This window comes from Macaca mulatta, chromosome 20, assembly GCF_049350105.2.
Source record: "Macaca mulatta isolate MMU2019108-1 chromosome 20, T2T-MMU8v2.0, whole genome shotgun sequence".
In the NCBI taxonomy this organism is placed as follows: Eukaryota; Metazoa; Chordata; class Mammalia; order Primates; family Cercopithecidae; genus Macaca; species Macaca mulatta.
The window spans coordinates 52,714,706-52,732,540 of NC_133425.1; the positions used below are offsets into that span (position 1 = coordinate 52,714,706).

At 53.7% G+C, this 17,835-nt stretch overlaps 1 protein-coding gene across 11 annotated transcripts in view; it reads left to right on the forward strand.

Moving 5' to 3' along the window:
• The window catches only part of CPNE2 (copine 2), a 63,121-nt gene that overhangs the window by 20,301 nt on the left and 24,985 nt on the right, over positions 1-17,835 (forward strand). For 6 of the 11 annotated variants that reach the window (XM_077983671.1, XM_077983673.1, XM_077983670.1 and 3 more), the window contains 8 exon segments: positions 5,794-6,008; positions 8,371-8,550; positions 10,530-10,604; positions 12,577-12,648; positions 14,363-14,446; positions 14,728-14,817; positions 16,081-16,179; positions 16,662-16,748. In XM_077983671.1, the coding sequence (XP_077839797.1) occupies positions 5,794-6,008; positions 8,371-8,550; positions 10,530-10,604; positions 12,577-12,648; positions 14,363-14,446; positions 14,728-14,817; positions 16,081-16,179; positions 16,662-16,748 (902 nt within the window). 11 annotated transcript variants of the gene reach the window in all.

Genomic DNA, 17,835 nt, shown 5'->3' on the forward strand with positions numbered 1-17,835 from the left:
ATGCTGAATGCAGCTTGAACGTGAAATCAGCAGCACTGGTGGCATATAGGAGGTGAAGATAAAAGGGGATTAAGGACGATGAATTCCTAGTTTTCTGGCTAAAACCATGATGTTCTAGGCCTGTGGCTCAGCACCAGTGTCCAAGCCTGTCCTTCTGCCTAAGGGCAAGATGCCTTTTTTCTGGGGTCAGTGGACCCTGTGGGGGCTGAACCCTATGTGTCCATTTTTCTTTTCTTTGAAGACAGCGTTTTGCTCTGTCGCCCGGGTTGGAGTGCAGTGGCACAATCACAGCTCACTGCAGCCTCAAACTCCTGGGCCCAAGCCATTTTCCCACCTCAGCCTCCCAAAGCGCTGAGATTACAGGTGTGAGCCACCACCGGCTCCTGTGTGTTTTATTAACTGCATAGCCCCAGGGTGCTCAGGGAGTATTTATTGAATGAACCAATGAATCAGTGCCTGGGAATTCCCAAGCCCTGTCCTCTCTTTGCCTCAGTTGACCCGTCTGTAAAAGGGACCACTAGTTTCATAAAGCCCTCTGCAAGCTCCTTGCCTGGGGGATTTGGTCACCCCAGAAGGGCTGTGTCCATCTGTGCCAGGAGTCAGGACCATGCTTTAAGTAGGCCCTGGCTCCCCATCCCATCCCCCAGCCTGAAACCTCAAATTACCTATGGGGTGGGGGCTGCCCCAGGGGTGTTTCCATCGTGCCCAGATGCGCATGGCAGGCCCAGCCCTCCCTTAATGACACCTTGCCTGCCTGCCCTCCTGCTGGGGTAGGAGGGGAGGGGGCCCCTGGCCCAGCCTAAGCTGTAGTTTCTTTTTCCATTGCGTCAGGCCTCAGGGTCCAGTACGCCTGGCTGCTGCTGGGCTGGCGCAGAGGGACCCACTCTTCCCCTCGCCTGCCCCAACTCCAGACATCATGTGCTCCCCGTTTCGGGTATCCAGAAGCTTCCAGCCGGAGGGTGAGTTAGAGATGGGAGGGCCTGCCACTGGCTGGGGGAGGAGTTCCCTTTCCACCCACCCATCGCTCGCTCTAGCCAGGGCCTGAGTTGATCCAGGTGGAGTTGCAGTGAACTGGGGGCTCCTGGCCCAGCCACCGCCCCCTACCCCCGTGACCTGTCCCTCCTGCCCACGCCCTCAGTCAGGCTGGAGGGAGGGAAGGGCAGGAGGCTGGTGTAGTAACCAAGGCAAGATAATGGGGCTTGGACGAGGCAGGGGGCTGGGGGTAGGGTAGTGAGGGGGATAGAATGAGGTGACCCCAGAGTGTTCATATGAGCATCTGTCATTATATTTGTCAGTCTGGGTGCATATGTGTATGTGTGTGTATGTGTGTATATGTGACCACACACGTGTAAATGGACAAGGAAGCACGTGAATCTGGGCGTGTTTGTCTGACACCGTCAGGATGAGAATAGAAGTGTCTGATTTGGCAGCAGGGGATGGTGGCCTAGGTGGCATCTAACATGTCACAGAGGGGGCCTGTGAAGTGGGGAAGGGGTAGGTGAGCTAGAATCTACCTCGCCAGCCATGGTGGGAGATGCAGGAGTGTGGACAGGGTGACCCAGAGGAACTGGTGACCTTGGATACTCTGGGGCCCATCCTGGGTGTGTGTTCAAATGGGAGAATGCCCTTGGCTTCCCCAGCCCTGATCACAACCTGCCCGCTTAGCCTCAGGCTCCCCTGGCCTGGCTGATGTCCTGGCTGTCCCTGCCTTGGTCCCACAATGTTCAGCAATCTCCCCACCCTGGCAAAAGGCCAAGCATTGGCTGGGAGTCTGGAGACCTGATTCACGCTCTGTCTCTGCCTTTTCCTGGCCCTGTAACCTCAAGCAAGTGACTTTTACTCTCTAGGCCTCAGTTTCCTCATCTCTAAAATGGGAGCGATTGTCCTGCAGGCATAGGCAGGCGCTCTCAGCCACACAGCAAGGTTTTGGACATCCCTGTCTGCCCCCTTCCCCACCCACCCCCACTTGGCACAACTGCCCAGTTGCACACAGTAAGAGTGAACGGGCCGGGCGCGGTGGCTCAAGGCTGTAATCCCAGCACTTTGGGAGGCCGAGGCGGGCGGATCACAAGGTCAGGAGATCGAGACCACAGTGAAACCCCGTCTCTACTAAAAATACAAAAAATTAGCCGGGCGCCGTGGCGGGCGCCTGTAGTCCCAGCTACTCGGGAGGCTGAGGCAGGAGAATGGCGGGAACCCGGGAGGCGGAGCTTGCAGTGAGCCGAGATCGCGCCACTGCACTCCAGCCTGGGCAACAGCGTGAGACTCCGTCTCAAAAAAAAAAAAAAAGAGTGAACGCAGTTCACCAGCTCCTCCAGTGGAAACTGATTTTTACACGACAAGAATAAATCCTGCAGGCAAATTGTAGTGCTGTCCCGACGCTCTGAGCTTGTGTGATTATAACAAGGTTCTAGGAACAAAGGCTGGGAGGGAGGGGGCTGAGGACCAGCTTCATCATTGTCCAGATTTCTCCCCTGCCAGGCATGTCCGGGGAGCACTGGATCTGGAGGGGAAGCTGGGAGGTCTCCGCTGCCAGCCCCACTCTCACCCTGACCTCCTGCAGACCGGGGCTTGCAGGGGACTGCACCTGCCCAGCAAGAGGCTGGCACTCCGGAGTTGCCCCGGGGCGTGGGTGAAAGGGAGGAGGAGTGGACCCAGCATAGTGATGGAGGCTTGATCCTTCCTGCCACTCCTTCCTGCCTAGAGGGCAGCAGCTGCCTCCTCGCTAGTCTCTCTGCTACCTCTCCTTAGCTTGACAACCCCTTCTCCCCACAAGGGGCCGAGTAAGCTTTTAAAAACACAAATCAGATCATGTCATTTCTCTGCTTCTAAGACTTCCCATCACTCTCAGAATGAAACTCAGACACCCTATCAGAGCCCACAGCTCCTGCAGTTCCTGGCTGCTCTCCCTGCTCCCTCACTGTGTTCCTGCCGGACTGGACTGTGAGCCCTGTAGGGGCTAAGACAGAGCAGTCTTTTTTTTTTTTTTTTTTTTTTTTTTGAGACAATGTCTTGCTCTGTTGCCTAGGCTGGAGTGCGGTGGCACCATCTCAGCTCACTACAACCTCCACCTCCCAGGTTCAAGCGATTCTCCTGCCTCAGCCTCCCAAGTAGCTGGGACTACAGGTGCACGCCACCATGCTGGCTATTTTTTGTACTTTTAGTAGAGACGGGGTTTCACCATGTTGGCCAGGCTGGTCTTGAACTCCTGACCTCAAGTGATCTACCTGCCTGCGCCTCCCAAAGTGCTGGGATTACAGGCGTGAACCCACCATGCCCGGCCAAGAGCAGTCTTCTTACTGTAGCATTCCCAGCACTGGGACAGTTCTTGGGACCTAATAGATGCTCAGTACACCCTCTAGAGTGAATGAAAGCCTCAGTTTCCTCCTCTGGAAAATAAGGGTGATATTACTATACTTGCCTCGTAAGACTGAATGAAGATTAGCGACATTGTGCAGGTGACATGCTCAATTAGTGCTCACAAGCGCAGTGACTTGGATTTGTGTCCACTTACCTCCCTCCACTGGAGAAGTGCAGGGTCAGTAAACCACTTAGCCTCAAGAGGACAAAGTATTAGTCAGGGAGTTGGAACCTGGCCATTGTCGGGTAAGTGTTTAGGGGCTAGGTTCAACCACTGGGATGACGGGGCCAGTGTTAAATGTACACGTGCCAGTGGAAATGAGACGTGACCCATAGGAGACTCAGAGGGCTGTGTCCTGATGTCTCATGGGCAGATGGGACACTGAGCCAGAGAGACCCAGAGGACTTGTCTGCTGGGCCTGTGATGGGTGTGACCTAGGTCCCCTCCACCCCTTTGCTCCACTCTCACTAATACCTTGTACTCAAAGGAGAACAGAACTCCTTCGAGTGATCACATGTCAGTAATTAATCTTGACAGGAGGAGGATACCTGAGGCCCAGGGCACAGAATTTTGGGAAATTGTGTATGAGTGAAAGGGTGAATTGTACGTTGAAGATAAGGACCAATGCTGGCAGGATCTGAGGCATATGGAGGGTTTGTCCATTCATTCATTTATATACTCATCCTTTTTTCATTCAGCAAATATATACTGGATACTTCCTGTGCACCAGTCACTGTGTACGAACTGGAGATACAGGGTGGACAATGAATAAGGGTGACTTTTTAATGTTACTGTTACAGGAAAGGGGTCCCGATCCAGACCCCAAGAGAAGGTTCTTGGATCTTGTGCAAGAAGGAATTCAGGGCGAGTCCATAAAGTGAAAGCAAGTTTATTAAAAAAGTAAAGGAATAGCCAGGCGCGGTGGCTCATGCCTGTAATCCCAGCACTTCGGGAGACCCAGGCGGGTGGATCACCTGAGGTTGGGAGTTTGAGACCAGCCTGGTCAACGTGGTGAAACCTCGTCTCTACTAAAAATACAAAAATTACCTTTGCGTGGTCACAGGTGCCTGTAGTCCCAGCTACTCGGGAGGCTGAGGCAGAATTGCTTGAACCCAGGAGGCGGAGGTTGAAGTGAGCCAACATCACGCCACTGCACTTCAGACTGGGTGACAGAGCCAGACTCCGTCTCAAAAAAAAAGTAAAGGAATAAAAGAATCGCTACTCCATAGAGCGACCCCAAGGGCTGCTGGTTGCCCATGTTTATGGTTATTTCTTAATGATACGCTAAACGAGTGGCAGATTATTCATGCCTCTCCTTTTTAGACCATATAGGGCAACTTCCTGATGTTGCCATAGCATTTGTAAACTGTCATGGCGCTGGTGGAAGTGTAGCAGTGAGGACGACCAGAGGTCACTCTGTGGCCGTCTTGGTTTTGGTGCTGGCTTCTTTCCTGCAGCCTGTTTTATCAGCAATGTCTTTATGACCTGTATCTTGTGCTGACCTCCTATCTCATCCTGTGACCCAGAATGCCTAATCATCTAGGAATGCAGCCCAGTAGGTTTCAGCCTTATTTTACCCAGCTCCCATTCAAGATGGATTTGCTCTGGTTTAAATGCCTCTGATGGTCCCAGAAGTGAGCTTCCTAGTGGTCAAAGCAATGAGAGAAGTCTGAGCAGTTGTCAGCTCTACTGTGGCCACAAGGCACATGACAACATGTTAGTTGCTCAGGAGAAGCCCAGGTTTTCCTGGCACAACGAGTATCTGAGACACCCATGTCCACTGTGATTTGTTGCTCATGTGATAGGGGCAACACACAAGGAGCTGTGCATCCTTACAGGTGAAGACTGACCACAGCAGAGAAAAACTTCAAAGACAAATTTAACACATCTACCAGAGACACAGACTCTTTTTTCTTTTCTCTCTCCTTCTCTCTCTCTTTCTTTCTTTCTTTCTTTCTTATTTTTTTTAGATGGTTTTATTCTGTCACCCAGGCTGGAGTGCAGTAACGTGCAATCACAGCTCACTGCAACCTTGAACTCCTAGTCTCAAGCAATCCTCCTGCCTCAGCCTCCCAAGAAGCTGGGACCACAGGCACGCGCCACCATGTCTGGCTGATTTTTTATTATTTTATGCAGAGACATGATCCCCCTTGTTGTCAGGCTGGTCTTGAACTCCAGGTTTCCAGACACCTGACCTCCCCAAGTGCTGAGATTATAGGTGTGAGCCACTGCGCTTAGCTCAGACTCCCTTTTCATGCATTTCCTTGCATTCTTCTTTCTCCAAACCTTTGCCCATGTTATTTGACAACCCGCCTCAATTTGCCTTCCATCTCTCCATTCACCTCTTAAAGGCCAAGTGGTAATGCCTCTCTATGGTGGGGCAGCATAGCAGGTGTCTGTCCACTTTCTGACCCTCACTCCTGTTCTCCTAGACTGCCAGGAACTCCTGCCACTGCCACCGGCTCCCATGGCCCACATACCCAGTGGGGGTGCCCCAGCAGTGGGGGCAGCCCCCATGGGTCCCCAGTATTGCGTGTGCAAGGTGGAGCTGTCGGTGAGTGGCCAGAACCTACTGGACCGGGATGTTACCTCCAAGTCTGACCCCTTCTGTGTCCTCTTTACAGAGAACAATGGCAGATGGATCGAGGTGAGGCTCTTCCGTGTATCTGCAGTGGGTAAGGGGGTGGCTAGGCTGCTGGGGAGGGGGAGTCTCCCAGGACTGGGATCCAGGGACTCCAATAGAAGTATTTGGAGTGTGGGCTGGTGGCAGGGGATTACTTGGTAAACTGTTACTCTTAAAATAAAATTTTGTTTTAAATATATTTAAAATATTACTTTGTGTTTATTACAATTAAAATCTATAGATTTATAATTATATACTTTATGTTGATTATTTGATATCTCTTTTTTTTTTTTTTTTTTTTTTTTTTGAGACGGAATCTCTCTCTGTCCCCCAGGCTGAAGTGCAGTGGTGAGATCTCAGCTCACTGCAACCTCTGCCTCCCAGCTCAAGCGATTCTCCTGCCTCAGCCTCCCGAGTAGCTGGGGCTACAGGTGTGCACCACCACGCCCAGCTAATTTTTGTATTTTTAGTAGAGACATGGGGTTTCATCATGTTGGCCAGGCTGGTCTTGAACTCCTGACCTCAAGCAATCCACCCGCCTCAGCCTCCCAAAGTGCTGGGATTACAGGCATGAACCACCACACCCCATCTTGTTATAAATTGTTATATAGTTAAAATTTTATAGTTTTACAAAATGTTTGCTTCCACTTTTAAATAACCTTTCCCTATTATTTCTAAATGAACACATGGTCAGTAAGAAACAGAGAAACAGTGAGCTCAGGCTTTGGGAGCTGGTCCAAGGCCCAGTGATGCTACTCCCTGCTGTGTGGCCTTAAGCAAGTGGCTGTCCCTGTCTCCTCATCTGTGAAATTATTATATATTTTTTTCTGCTGACTCCCTTGGAAGGCCCAGATCTGGAGATATTACTGGTGCCCCAGGCAAAGACTTCTGAGCTGGAAGACTTTGGCTTGAAGGTTGGAAAGAGTTGCAGCTTGAGGAAGGATGTTGAGAAACCTAAGCTGTGAAGACCTTCGGGTTTTAAAACTTTGCTTTTGCAGAAGGAAACTATTGGAGTAAATGTAGAGAATCCAGATAAACCCAAAGGAGAAAATCAAAATTGTTGGGAACCCACCTGTCATACAGAACCACTGTTAACAGTTTGGTATCCAGCCTTCCAGATGGCTTTATATGCATGTGTATTTCCCAAAAGATGTGTGTACTTTCTAATGGATATTTAACTAGGCCACGGTGGGAGTTCACCTGAACATACTGTGGTTTACAAAGAGTTCCCATGGATGTTGGCTCCTTCTTGTGATGCCAAGAAAACAGTGTGGGATTGTTGACCCACTTTACAGAGGGGGATACAGGGGCCCCAGAGTGGGGAGGGACCTTTTCGTGTCACCCAGCGTGTTGATGGTATAACTGGAAGTGGGAGGTGGGACATGGGGCCAGCTGAGGACTCCTGGGGGAGCCCCAGGCCTGTGAGAGGCGTGTCTGGGGGCACAGTTCCCCTCTGCCAGGTCTCTAGAACCTCTGAGTGCCCCTCAGGGAGTGGCATCCCCCTGACTCATGGCACACCCCCCACCCTCCCTGACAACCTCTGCCCCCACCCAGGCCAGCCACCCTGGCTAAACATAGCCCAGGGCCAAGACTTCCTCAGTGCCTGCTGCTCCAGCCCTTGGAAATGGACTGGGTGGGAGGAAAAGTCAACACAGCCTGGGCCCCAAAATAGACTGTCACCCAGACTCCGCGGTTTGGGGCCTCAGCATCCAGAGGCCAGGAGGCGGGTTTCCTGTCCCAGTGCCACTGCTGACCCACAGTACAAGGCCCTGTCTTCAGCCAGGCTTTGGTATCCACAGTAGGTGGGGTGTTGGGCTGCACAGTGTCAGGATTCTATACAAGACACAAACATCTCCCTGCACCCCCGTGGGGAGTCCCTGACCCCACCTCCCCGCAAGAATCCTCCCTTCTTTTTGTTTCCTTTCTCAGTTTCCATGTAAAATGTGGTTTGAAAAAGGGGTTTTCCCAAAATAAAAAGTGAAAACCACAGGTAGTCAAATCCTTTCCCTTTACAGAGGCGGAAACTGAGGCAAAGGTGGGGAAAGGGCCTTGTGTCCTCCATCTCTTACCCAGACAGGGCAGGGCCCGAGCCCTTACCCTGGCACCTGGGTATGGAACCAGGACCGAAGAATTAAGAGTGTGGGTAGTAGAGTCAGACCTCGGTTTCAAATCTCGGCCCTGCTGTCCAACCTTGGGGAAGTCACTTAACCTCTCTGTGCTTCAGCATCCTCATCTGTGAGCTGAGGGTAGTGAGTTACAGACCATGGCCACGAGAGCCTGGCACAGAGTAGGCGTTGTACAAGTTAGCAGAATGATTTCCAGCAGCCTGCAAGGGCTTGGACCAGCTGCCTTCACTCTGACTTCCATTTCCCTGCCCCTCTGCTAGTACGACAGGACAGAAACCGCGATCAACAACCTCAACCCCGCCTTCTCCAAGAAGTTCGTGCTTGACTATCACTTTGAGGAGGTACAAAAGCTCAAGTTCGCGCTCTTTGACCAGGACAAGTCCAGTATGCGGCTGGATGAGCATGACTTCCTGGGCCAGTTCTCCTGCAGCCTGGGCACGGTGAGCTGGGCCCTCCTGGGTGGGGGAGCAGGGGCCCAAAGACTGGACAGCCCCTCAGAAAGTCTCTTCTCGCCCTGTCTTTCCATAGCCCCATCTTCCTGGGTAGGTCCCAAAGTGCAGATGCAGAGTGGGGAACAGGCTTGGCGGGTTTGAGGCCGGGCTGAAGAGCTCCCATCTCGGGGGGCAGCCAAAGAGACCGGGGCCCCAGGTGGCCAGGGATTCTGATTGTTAGATGTAATCAGGTGTGGTCTTGACCTCCTGGGGTAGGAGCATCTGACCAGCAACCAAGACGCCCATAGTAGTCCTGCTTTATGGCAGACTCACTGTGTGACCTTGAGCAACTTCCTTTCCCTCTCTGGGCCACACTTCCCCATCCATCTCAGTCCTTGGTAAGCTCCTGGAGGCCGGGAGCAAGCAGGGCTAGGCACCCCTGACACAAGTCTCAATCATTCCTTATAGCTGTATGCCCTTGGGCAAGCTCCCATCCCCCTCTGGGCCTCAGTTTCCCCACATTTCCCTTGGGGATTATGATGACTGCTCTGCCCAGCCTAAACTGTTGATGAGGGAATGAAATGGAAAATGCTTTGAAGGGTCCTAGTAGAGACTGAAATGCCCGGGGCCTCCCAGGAGATGGTGACCATGTAGAAAGCAAGTGACTGCCGTGGTTGTGATGTCTACTTTTTGTGTAAGAAGCAGGGTACAGTAGTCAGGGTCTCTACCCTGTGGTGTAACTGAGAAGAGAGCTTAAGGGCTTGTGGACAGGGCAGGGAACTGACAAGGGATGGGGAAACCAACCCAGGGCTTGGCCCCAGAGGAAAGCTGACCACCTTCACTTGGAAGGAAGGCAGGGTGAGGAAGTGGCATTGCCAGGGCCTGCTGAGACCTGTGGCCCATAGAGGGAGGCCTCTGGACTGCAACTTAGGCAGAAGCCAGAGTAATGAAGAAGCTCCCATCAAACCGGGGCCCCCACTGCTCATGCCACCTGCTCTCCCGTCTCTTGCCTGTCCCCTCAACTGCCTGAACCTCTGAAAGTCAGAGGACAAAAGAGCCAGGTGGCACAGTCCCAGGGCACAGAGCAGGTGCATGGATCTGGGGAGAAGAACTACCCCCGCAGGAGCAGGACTATATCATTCTGGTGTGTGCTCCCCGCTGCACAGGATGACACTCACACTGCACCCAGGAAACATGAACCATGCTGGCCCCTGAGTGCAGTGGGCAGACACAGGTGGGAGGGCGACTTTTCAATGTGGCTCACTTTTCCTCTCTGTCGTTTTGATTATTGCACCCTGTGTGAGTGTATTACCTATTCAAACCAATAAAAATACATAGAGTTGGCTGGGCTCTATAGCTCATGCCTGTAATCCCAGCACTTTGGGAGGCCAAGGCAGGAGGATCGCTTGAGGCTGGAGTTCGAGACCAGCCTGGGCAACATAATGAGCCCTTGTCTCTACCAAAAAAAAAAGTTAGCCAGGCGTGGTGGTGCATGCCTGTAGTCCCAGCTACCCAGGAGGCTGAGGTGGGAGGATCGCTTGAGCCCAGGAGATTGAGGCTGCAGTGAGCCGTGATCAAGACCTGTCTCAAAAGAAAAATAAAGGAAAATACATAGAATCAGAGCTTGACTCTCCATCAGAGATCATATCCTGAGGCAGATGGGGTCTGTGGAATGCCTCTGGAGAAGGGAGTTGGAGGCTAACCTCCCACAGTTGTCTCCAAAATGCCTTTTCCTAGGGGCAAACCGGGCAGTGGGAGTCCAACTGCAGCCGGAGACCTCAGGCAGGTCTCTTACCCTCTCTGGGCCTCAGGCTCCTCACTGCCCAGATTGGCTGCTGTCCACCTCCCAGGGTGACAGTGACGTTCAGGCAGGTCACCAGCCAGCCCAGGACGGGAGGCAGCCCTGCCGAGTGGCGCCGGTGGAGGATTTTTCCTCCCGGGGCTTCCCCCACTTCCTCACTGAGCGCCCTTTCTCCTCTCTCCTCTAGATTGTCTCCAGCAAGAAGATCACTAGGCCTCTGCTGCTGCTGAATGACAAGCCTGCCGGGAAGGGCTTGATTACGGTACCAGTCCCCTCCCGGCTCTCCGCACCCCCTCCACCCCCACTCCACACCCTCCCCCATCAATGGGCCGCTTCCCTGGCAGATAATCACCAGCTTTGTTTGGAGTAAAAAGGCCCAACTTACAACTTAGCAACAGGTCTCTTAGCAACCGGCTCCTGGCTCCACAAATGATGCACTGGGGGCTGACAAGCTGGGGAGGCCTCCAGAGCCCTGCCAGCAGCCCCCTCCCTGCACTGGCCCCTGTCTGCCCTCCCCTGGGGGTTGTTCAGAAGTGCCTTGCCCATCAGTGCCCTGCCTGTGGCTGCGACGTGCAATGATTCCTGCAATGCGCAACGATTCCCGCGATGCGCAGCAATTCCCCCTGCGATGCGCAGGCCCTTGGCAGGAATGAGCTCCTTGGTCCCCAAAGACTCCCAAAAGCCAGGGCACCCCTGAGGCCCAGAGAAGAAGTTCCCTCGGGCAGCTGAGCTAGCGAGATCGTCCCCTGGGTTGTCTGGCTGGCTTCTGAGGCCATGTGATGCCTGGGGAGCCAGCCAGGCTGGAGGGAGAAGCCATGCCTTTGTGTGTTCCGGTGCGTTACTCCCCTGCCCTGGAACCTCCCAGGGCTCCCCACTGCCTGACCAACCCTTCGGTTCAAGGCTGTGAAGGACCCCTCAGACCCTGCCTGGCTCTCCTGCCTCGGTGTTTAATCTCCTTCACTTAAATGCCCTGTGTTCAAAGTTCAAATTCAAATGCTATGAATTCTTAGCATAGCCTGAACATACCCCAGGCTCTTACTGTGTTCCTGCCCCATGGGTCGCCACCTCCCAAACAACCTCCCCCCGCTTCTTAGTGTTCTAACTGCCCCATCTAAATGCCTCTCCAGGCCAGGTACATGGCTTGCACCTGTAGTACTACTACTTGGAAGGCTGAGGCAGGAGGATCCCTTAAGGCCAAGAGTTTGAGGCTGCAGTGGGTTATGATCATGCTACTGCCCTCCAGCCTGGGCAAGAGAGTGAGACCCCATATCTGAATGAATGAATGAATGAATGAATGAATGAATGAATGAATACCTTCACAAGACAGCTTCCCTCCACCTAGAAGCCATCCCAGACAGACCCCACTCAGCTGGGTATGCCATCACCCCCAGCATTTCTGGCAGTTCCACTCTAGGCCTCCGTCCCCTCCCCTGGGAAATGGGGGTGATAATAGGACCTACCCTATAGGGTCGTTGAGCAAGTCCCAGTGGGAGGATGGCAGGGGAGAACGGGCAACCTGGCTGGCGTCTGTCTGTGGATCCAGAGGGCCGGATGCCTTGCGTTGGGTGAGGCCATCCTAGAGGCAGGAGAGGAGAGGAGGCCCCAGCGAGAGGCCCCAGCCCACTTGTGTTGCTGTGGGCAGCAGGGGAGGGAGAGAGGCCTAGAGAGGGCCTCAGCAGTCTTGAAGTCACCCAGCTAGGCCATCACTGGCTGAGCTGGGGTCAGGGAACCATAGCTGATGGGGAATACATATAGGACAGATGACCAGTGTGAACTGATGGGACTCAGTTTCTCCCCTGGGCCCCAGTTTCCCTAGCTGCACAATGATGTGGCTGTGATGCTGACACCTTGGTGTTCTGAGGAAGCTGTGCTCTTTGTGGCTGCAGTAGAGGCAGGAGGAGGCCAGTCATGCTGCTCTCTGGCCCAGAACCTCTCCCCGGGACTCAAGACCACCCCCGGTGTGTGCTTCATCTTCCCCCACCACCCCATGGGCCCTGCGGATTTGCATAGATCCACTTCCTGATTCCTCATCTCCAGATGGGTTATTTCCCCCATTTTCCAGAAGATGGAAACTGAGGTGTGGGGAAAACAAGAGATTTGTCCAAGATCACCTGGCACTGCCCCTCCCTTCCCCCTCCTGACCCTGGAGGATTGCTCCTGGGGCACCCTGTGCCATCCTGCCTGGCAGGAGGCTGGGGGAGTCTGAGGAGCCCCTCATGTCCCTGGCCTTACAGATTGCTGCCCAGGAGCTGTCTGACAACCGCGTCATCACGCTGAGCCTGGCGGGCAGGAGGCTGGACAAGAAGGTAAGGCGGGCAGAGGAGGGGCTCCAAAGGGGAACAGTAAACCCCCACCAGCCCCAGGGCTGTGTGGCCTCACTCCGGGGCCCCGGGCCACCACCTCCATCACATTCCAGGGACTCATCCAGCACAGGGCCCTCCTGGCCACTCCAGATTAGGACCCCTTCACCTCTGAGGTAGTGAGTGTTCCATCCCTTAGGGGTATTCAAAACGCAGCTGGAAACCTGCTCATCGGGGCATCCCCATCTCACATAGTGTAAGTACATGCCAGGGTCCTTACCCAATGAGGCCCTACCTGATGTGTCCCCCAGTGCCCCGACTCCCCAACCTCACCCCTTCTCCCTGCACTTCACTCTGCTTCAGCCAAATCTATCCCCTTGTCCGTGAATTAAACGAGGCACTCTCCTCCCTCAGGAGCTTTGCACTTGCTGTTCTCTCTGCCTGGGATGCTCTCTTCCTTGAATTTTCACACAGCACTCTCTCACCTCCATCAAGCCTTTGCTCCCACATCACCTCCTCAACGAGGCCTTTCCTGAAATTGGTCTTTGATTTCCCACCCGCTCCTGCTTGTCTCCTTAATACTTACTGCTGTCTAGCATACTTTCTTTTCTTTTTCTTTTTTTGAGACTGAGTCTCACTCTGTCGCTCAGGCTGGAGTGCAGTGGCGTGATCTCAGCTCACTGCAAGCTCCGCCTCCCGGGTTCACGCCATTCTCCTGCCTCAGCCTCCCAAATAGCTGGGACTACAGGCGCCTGCCATCATGTCCAGCTAATTTTTTTTTTTTTTTTTAAGTAGAGACGGAGTTTCACCGTGTTAGCCAGGATGGTCTTGCTCTCCTGACCTTGTGATCCACCTGCCTCAGCCTCCCAAAGTGCTGGGATTATAGGCGTGAGCCACCGTGCCTAGCCCATACTTTCTTATTTTATTTTCTGTCTCCCTCACTTGAATATAATCTCTTTAAAGTAACACTTGCCAGGTACAGCGGCTCGCACCTGTAATCCCAGCTACTTGGGAAGCTGACGCAGGAGAATCACTTGAGGCCAGGAATTTGAGACCAGCCTGGGCAATATAGTGAGACCCTATAGATGGGTGGGTGGATGGGTGGGTGAGTGGGTGGGTGGGTGGATGGATGGATGGATGGATGGGTGGATGGATGGATGGATGGATGGAAGGAAAGATAGATAGATAGATGGATAGATAGATAGATAGATAGATAGATAGATAGATAGATAGATAGAGTCACATACAAAAAGTGGCCCTTTTTAAACCTTAAATGATTTTTTAGGCCATGATATTCCTTACGTCATGTGCAGGATAGTTTCAGGATAGTTTTCACATTCCCAATAAAATAGATTTAAATGACATCCTGCTGGGGGCCTCACCCTACCTTGGGAATAGGCGCCCTCTTGAAGTTCCTGGCCCATCTAAAGTGCTGGAGTTCTGACTCACACAGGGTGTAGGTCTTGGGGGTCTCTGAGCACAAGCTCTGACAGCCTCAGGGTGGTGGATTTCTGCTGGGGGACCTGGTTGATCCCAGGGGGCTGCAGCTGCCCTGGGCCTCTTGCTGAGCCTTGCAGAGGCTGAGGGGAGGGGGCCAGTCTGGCTCTGCCCACAGCTTCCACCCTGACACCCAGCTGGGGAGGCAGCGGGGCCACACCCCCATCTGCCTGCACCTGGCAGGGCTGTGCCTCTCTGACCTGCATCCTCCCATTTCTCCCAGGACCTCTTTGGGAAGTCAGACCCCTTTCTGGAATTTTATAAGCCAGGAGACGATGGCAAGTGGATGCTGGTCCACAGGACTGAGGTGGGTACGTGGGGGCCCAGGGGTCTCTAAGCAGTGGGCCTGCAGTCCAGCCCCTCCACAGCTCTGAACAGGGCAGTGCGGTCACAGCTGCGCAGTGTGCAGGAAGACCCGCAGTGGCACCTGAGGGACATGCTTCCTGCCAGCCACAGGGACGCTCGCTTCCGTCTCTGAAAGTGTAGCTGTGGGTCTCCATTTTGTCACCCTGTTCCTATTGGGCTGACCCAACCCCAGAGCACTGCTGCCCAGGGCCTGAGCTCACCACACCCCTCTCTCTCCCACAGGTGATCAAGTACACACTGGACCCTGTGTGGAAGCCATTCACAGTGCCCTTGGTGTCCCTGTGTGATGGGGACATGGAGAAACCCATCCAGGTGAGGGGGGCTCCGGGGACCCTGCTCCCCACCCTGCCAGCTCCAGCCTCCCTGTCTATCTGAGGCTCCCGGGGATGCCTTGTAGAAAGCTCTTTCTCATGCAAATGGAACGAACCCCCATCTTTGGAGGAGGGAGGACTGGAGACTGGGTCCTCATCCTGGATCTATCTGATGCCCTGAAGTACCCAGGCAGGCCCCCACCTTTGAGCCCCTCTCCAAAACTGTCTTGCCCTCCCCAGAGGGCTGCGGAGCTGCTAGCTAGGGAAACACCTTGGAAACGATCAAATGTGGTATGGTAAGGACAGTGATTACCAGTCTCTCTCAAAGCTCTCAGTCCTCTGGCCGGGTGCAGTGGCTCAATGCCTGTAATCCCAGCACTTTGGGAGGTTGAGGCGGGCAGATCACTGGAGGTCAGGAGTCCAAGACCAGCCTGGCCCACACGGGAAACCCCATCTCTGCTAAAAATACAAAACAGCCGAGCATGGTGGTGCACGCCTGTAATCCCAGCTACTCAGGAGCCTGAGGCAGGAGAATTGCTTGAACGCGGAAGGCAGAGTTTGCAGTGAGTCCAGATTGAGCCACTGCACTCCAGCATGGGTGACAGAGCAAGATTCCTTCTCAAAAAAAAAAATTATAAAATCAAATCAAATAAATAAAAGTTCTTGGTCCCCAGGGGCTGGGTCTTAGAGCAGATGGGGTTGGGGAGACAGCTAGGTCAGGACAGGGGTTCCCAAGTAGGATACCAGGAATCTTGGGTTCTAGTACTGGGTCTGCTACTGTTGCTGCGAGACTTTGGTCAGTTACTTCTCTTTCAGGGCCTCAGTTTACCCATCAGTGGGATGGGAACAATAATCCTTGCTTTCCTCCTAGGAGGGCCATGGCAGCTCAGTTAGACAGCATATAGAGCTGTGATTTCTGTGCCCATCTCAGAAAAAAATATGTCTAGAGAGGACCCCAGGCCATAAGCTGGGTGAGTCACAACCCGAGACAGAGGGGAAGCCAATTGCCAAGTGTGTAAGGAGTGGAGTTGCCTGCACTAGAGGGTACAGCCTCCATCATTGGGGCAGACACATCTTCTTTTCCCAGCAATCACGGAAGACTTCCTGTAGGAGGCAGTTCAGGAGCTACCCAGGCCAGCTAGGCAGATGCTGAGGGGAGGCACTACCCAAACAGAAGACAGAGGGTTTGCCTGGGGAGTTGAGAGGGGCTGGAGAGCTCCTCTTGGGGGACAGCTCTGAGGTGACCATGCTGAACCTACCCCAGGTCATGTGCTACGACTATGACAATGACGGGGGCCATGACTTCATCGGCGAGTTCCAGACCTCAGTGTCACAGATGTGTGAGGCTCGAGACAGCATCCCGGTGAGATGGGCATGTGTACTATGACCCCAAGACCTCAGCAGGGCTCGGGGAGGGGGCACCGGGTCTTGGGTCAAGCAGCCTGGGGCTCAGATCCCCCTTCTGGCTGCATGACCTTGAGCAAGGCATTCAGTCTAAGACTCAGTTTCTCCATCTGTCAGTGGGGGCAGAGGATTTGGGTGGGGATTGATGAGATGATTCGGGTGAAGTGCCCAGCACACAGTGAGCAGTCAGGAGTTGTCCATCATCCCATGACGTTGGGCCCTCAGCTGGACAGGATGGGGATGCGTTATCTAGGGAGGAGGGAGTCAGATGCTGATCCTGCTGCCATTTTTGGGTGTGGACATCCCGGAAGGCTCCCTGGAGGAAGCATGCTGCCCCTGTTGTCAAGCCTGTGGAAGGGATTATAGGGCCAACAAGGAGGATCTGTCCCCAAAGAACAAAGAAGCCCCGAGTTGAGTGTCTCTTTCTTCTGCGTTGCCCAGCTGGAGTTCGAGTGCATCAACCCCAAGAAGCAGAGGAAGAAGAAGAACTATAAGAACTCGGGCATCATCATTCTGCGATCCTGCAAGGTGAGCTGGTGCGGGCAAGCCTGAGCCAGGGGCCAGGTTTCAGGCCACACAGAAGGGAAAGACATGGCATTGGGTCTGGAGCCAGTGAGGCCTGTGTTCAAATCCCAGCTCTGCCACATCCTGGCCCTATGGCCTTCTGAGCTTCACCTCACTGGGCCTCAGTCTCCTCATCTGTGGAATGGAGATATTCATGAGGCAGAGCATATCCGGGGTTACTCTTCTCTCATATTCCTGTGTGGAGGCCGAAGAAGGCACGGGCTGACCTTCCAGGGCCTGTCCTGGTGGGAGAATTGTCATTGCAAGCCACTACCACCCATGGTGGTCTTGCAAGGGGCAGAGGACATTGGGTGGGGGCACCCTGTCCTCGCTGGCATCAATGTCACTGTGACTCCCATGGTACAACCAGGGCCACTGAGGCCCAGAAAGGCAATGAAGTTCATGTCAGCAGTGGCCAGGCTGTGGGCGGGGGCCAGGAGACCTGGTGGGCAAATAACTGCTGGATCTGGCAGAACATTAAGGAAAGCAGCCTGGGGCAGGACAGCAAGAGCCCTGGGCTCAGGGCCTGACAGCTCAGGAGTCTGGCCGCTGCTCTCCACCAATGGGTGGATCCCAGACCCCAACCTTATTTGGAGCCTCGTCTGGCTGGGGTTTACACGAGCATTCAGTGATGTCGCGACACAAAAGCGCTCTGTTAAAGGTCAAGATGTCAGGTTGCAGCCTCGCGATGGATGGTCCTTGTTTCTGAAATTTCCATCATTCACATCACTTTTCACAATTTCTGGCACCTGCCTTACTTACTTTTTTGTATCAGCCTTTCTTCCCTGCATTATTGTTTTTTGTTTTTGTTTTTGAGACAGAGTCTCATTCTGTTACCCAGGCTGAAGGGCAGTGGTGTGATCTTGGCTCACGGCAACCTCCGCCTTCCGGGTTCAAGGGATTATCCTGCCTCAGCCTCCCGAGTAGCTAGGATTACAGGTGCACCACCACGCCTGGCTGATTTTTGTGTTTTTAGTAGAGACGGGCTTTCGCTATGTTGACCAGGCTGGTCTTGAACTCCTGACCTCAAGTGATTTGCCTGCCTTGGCCT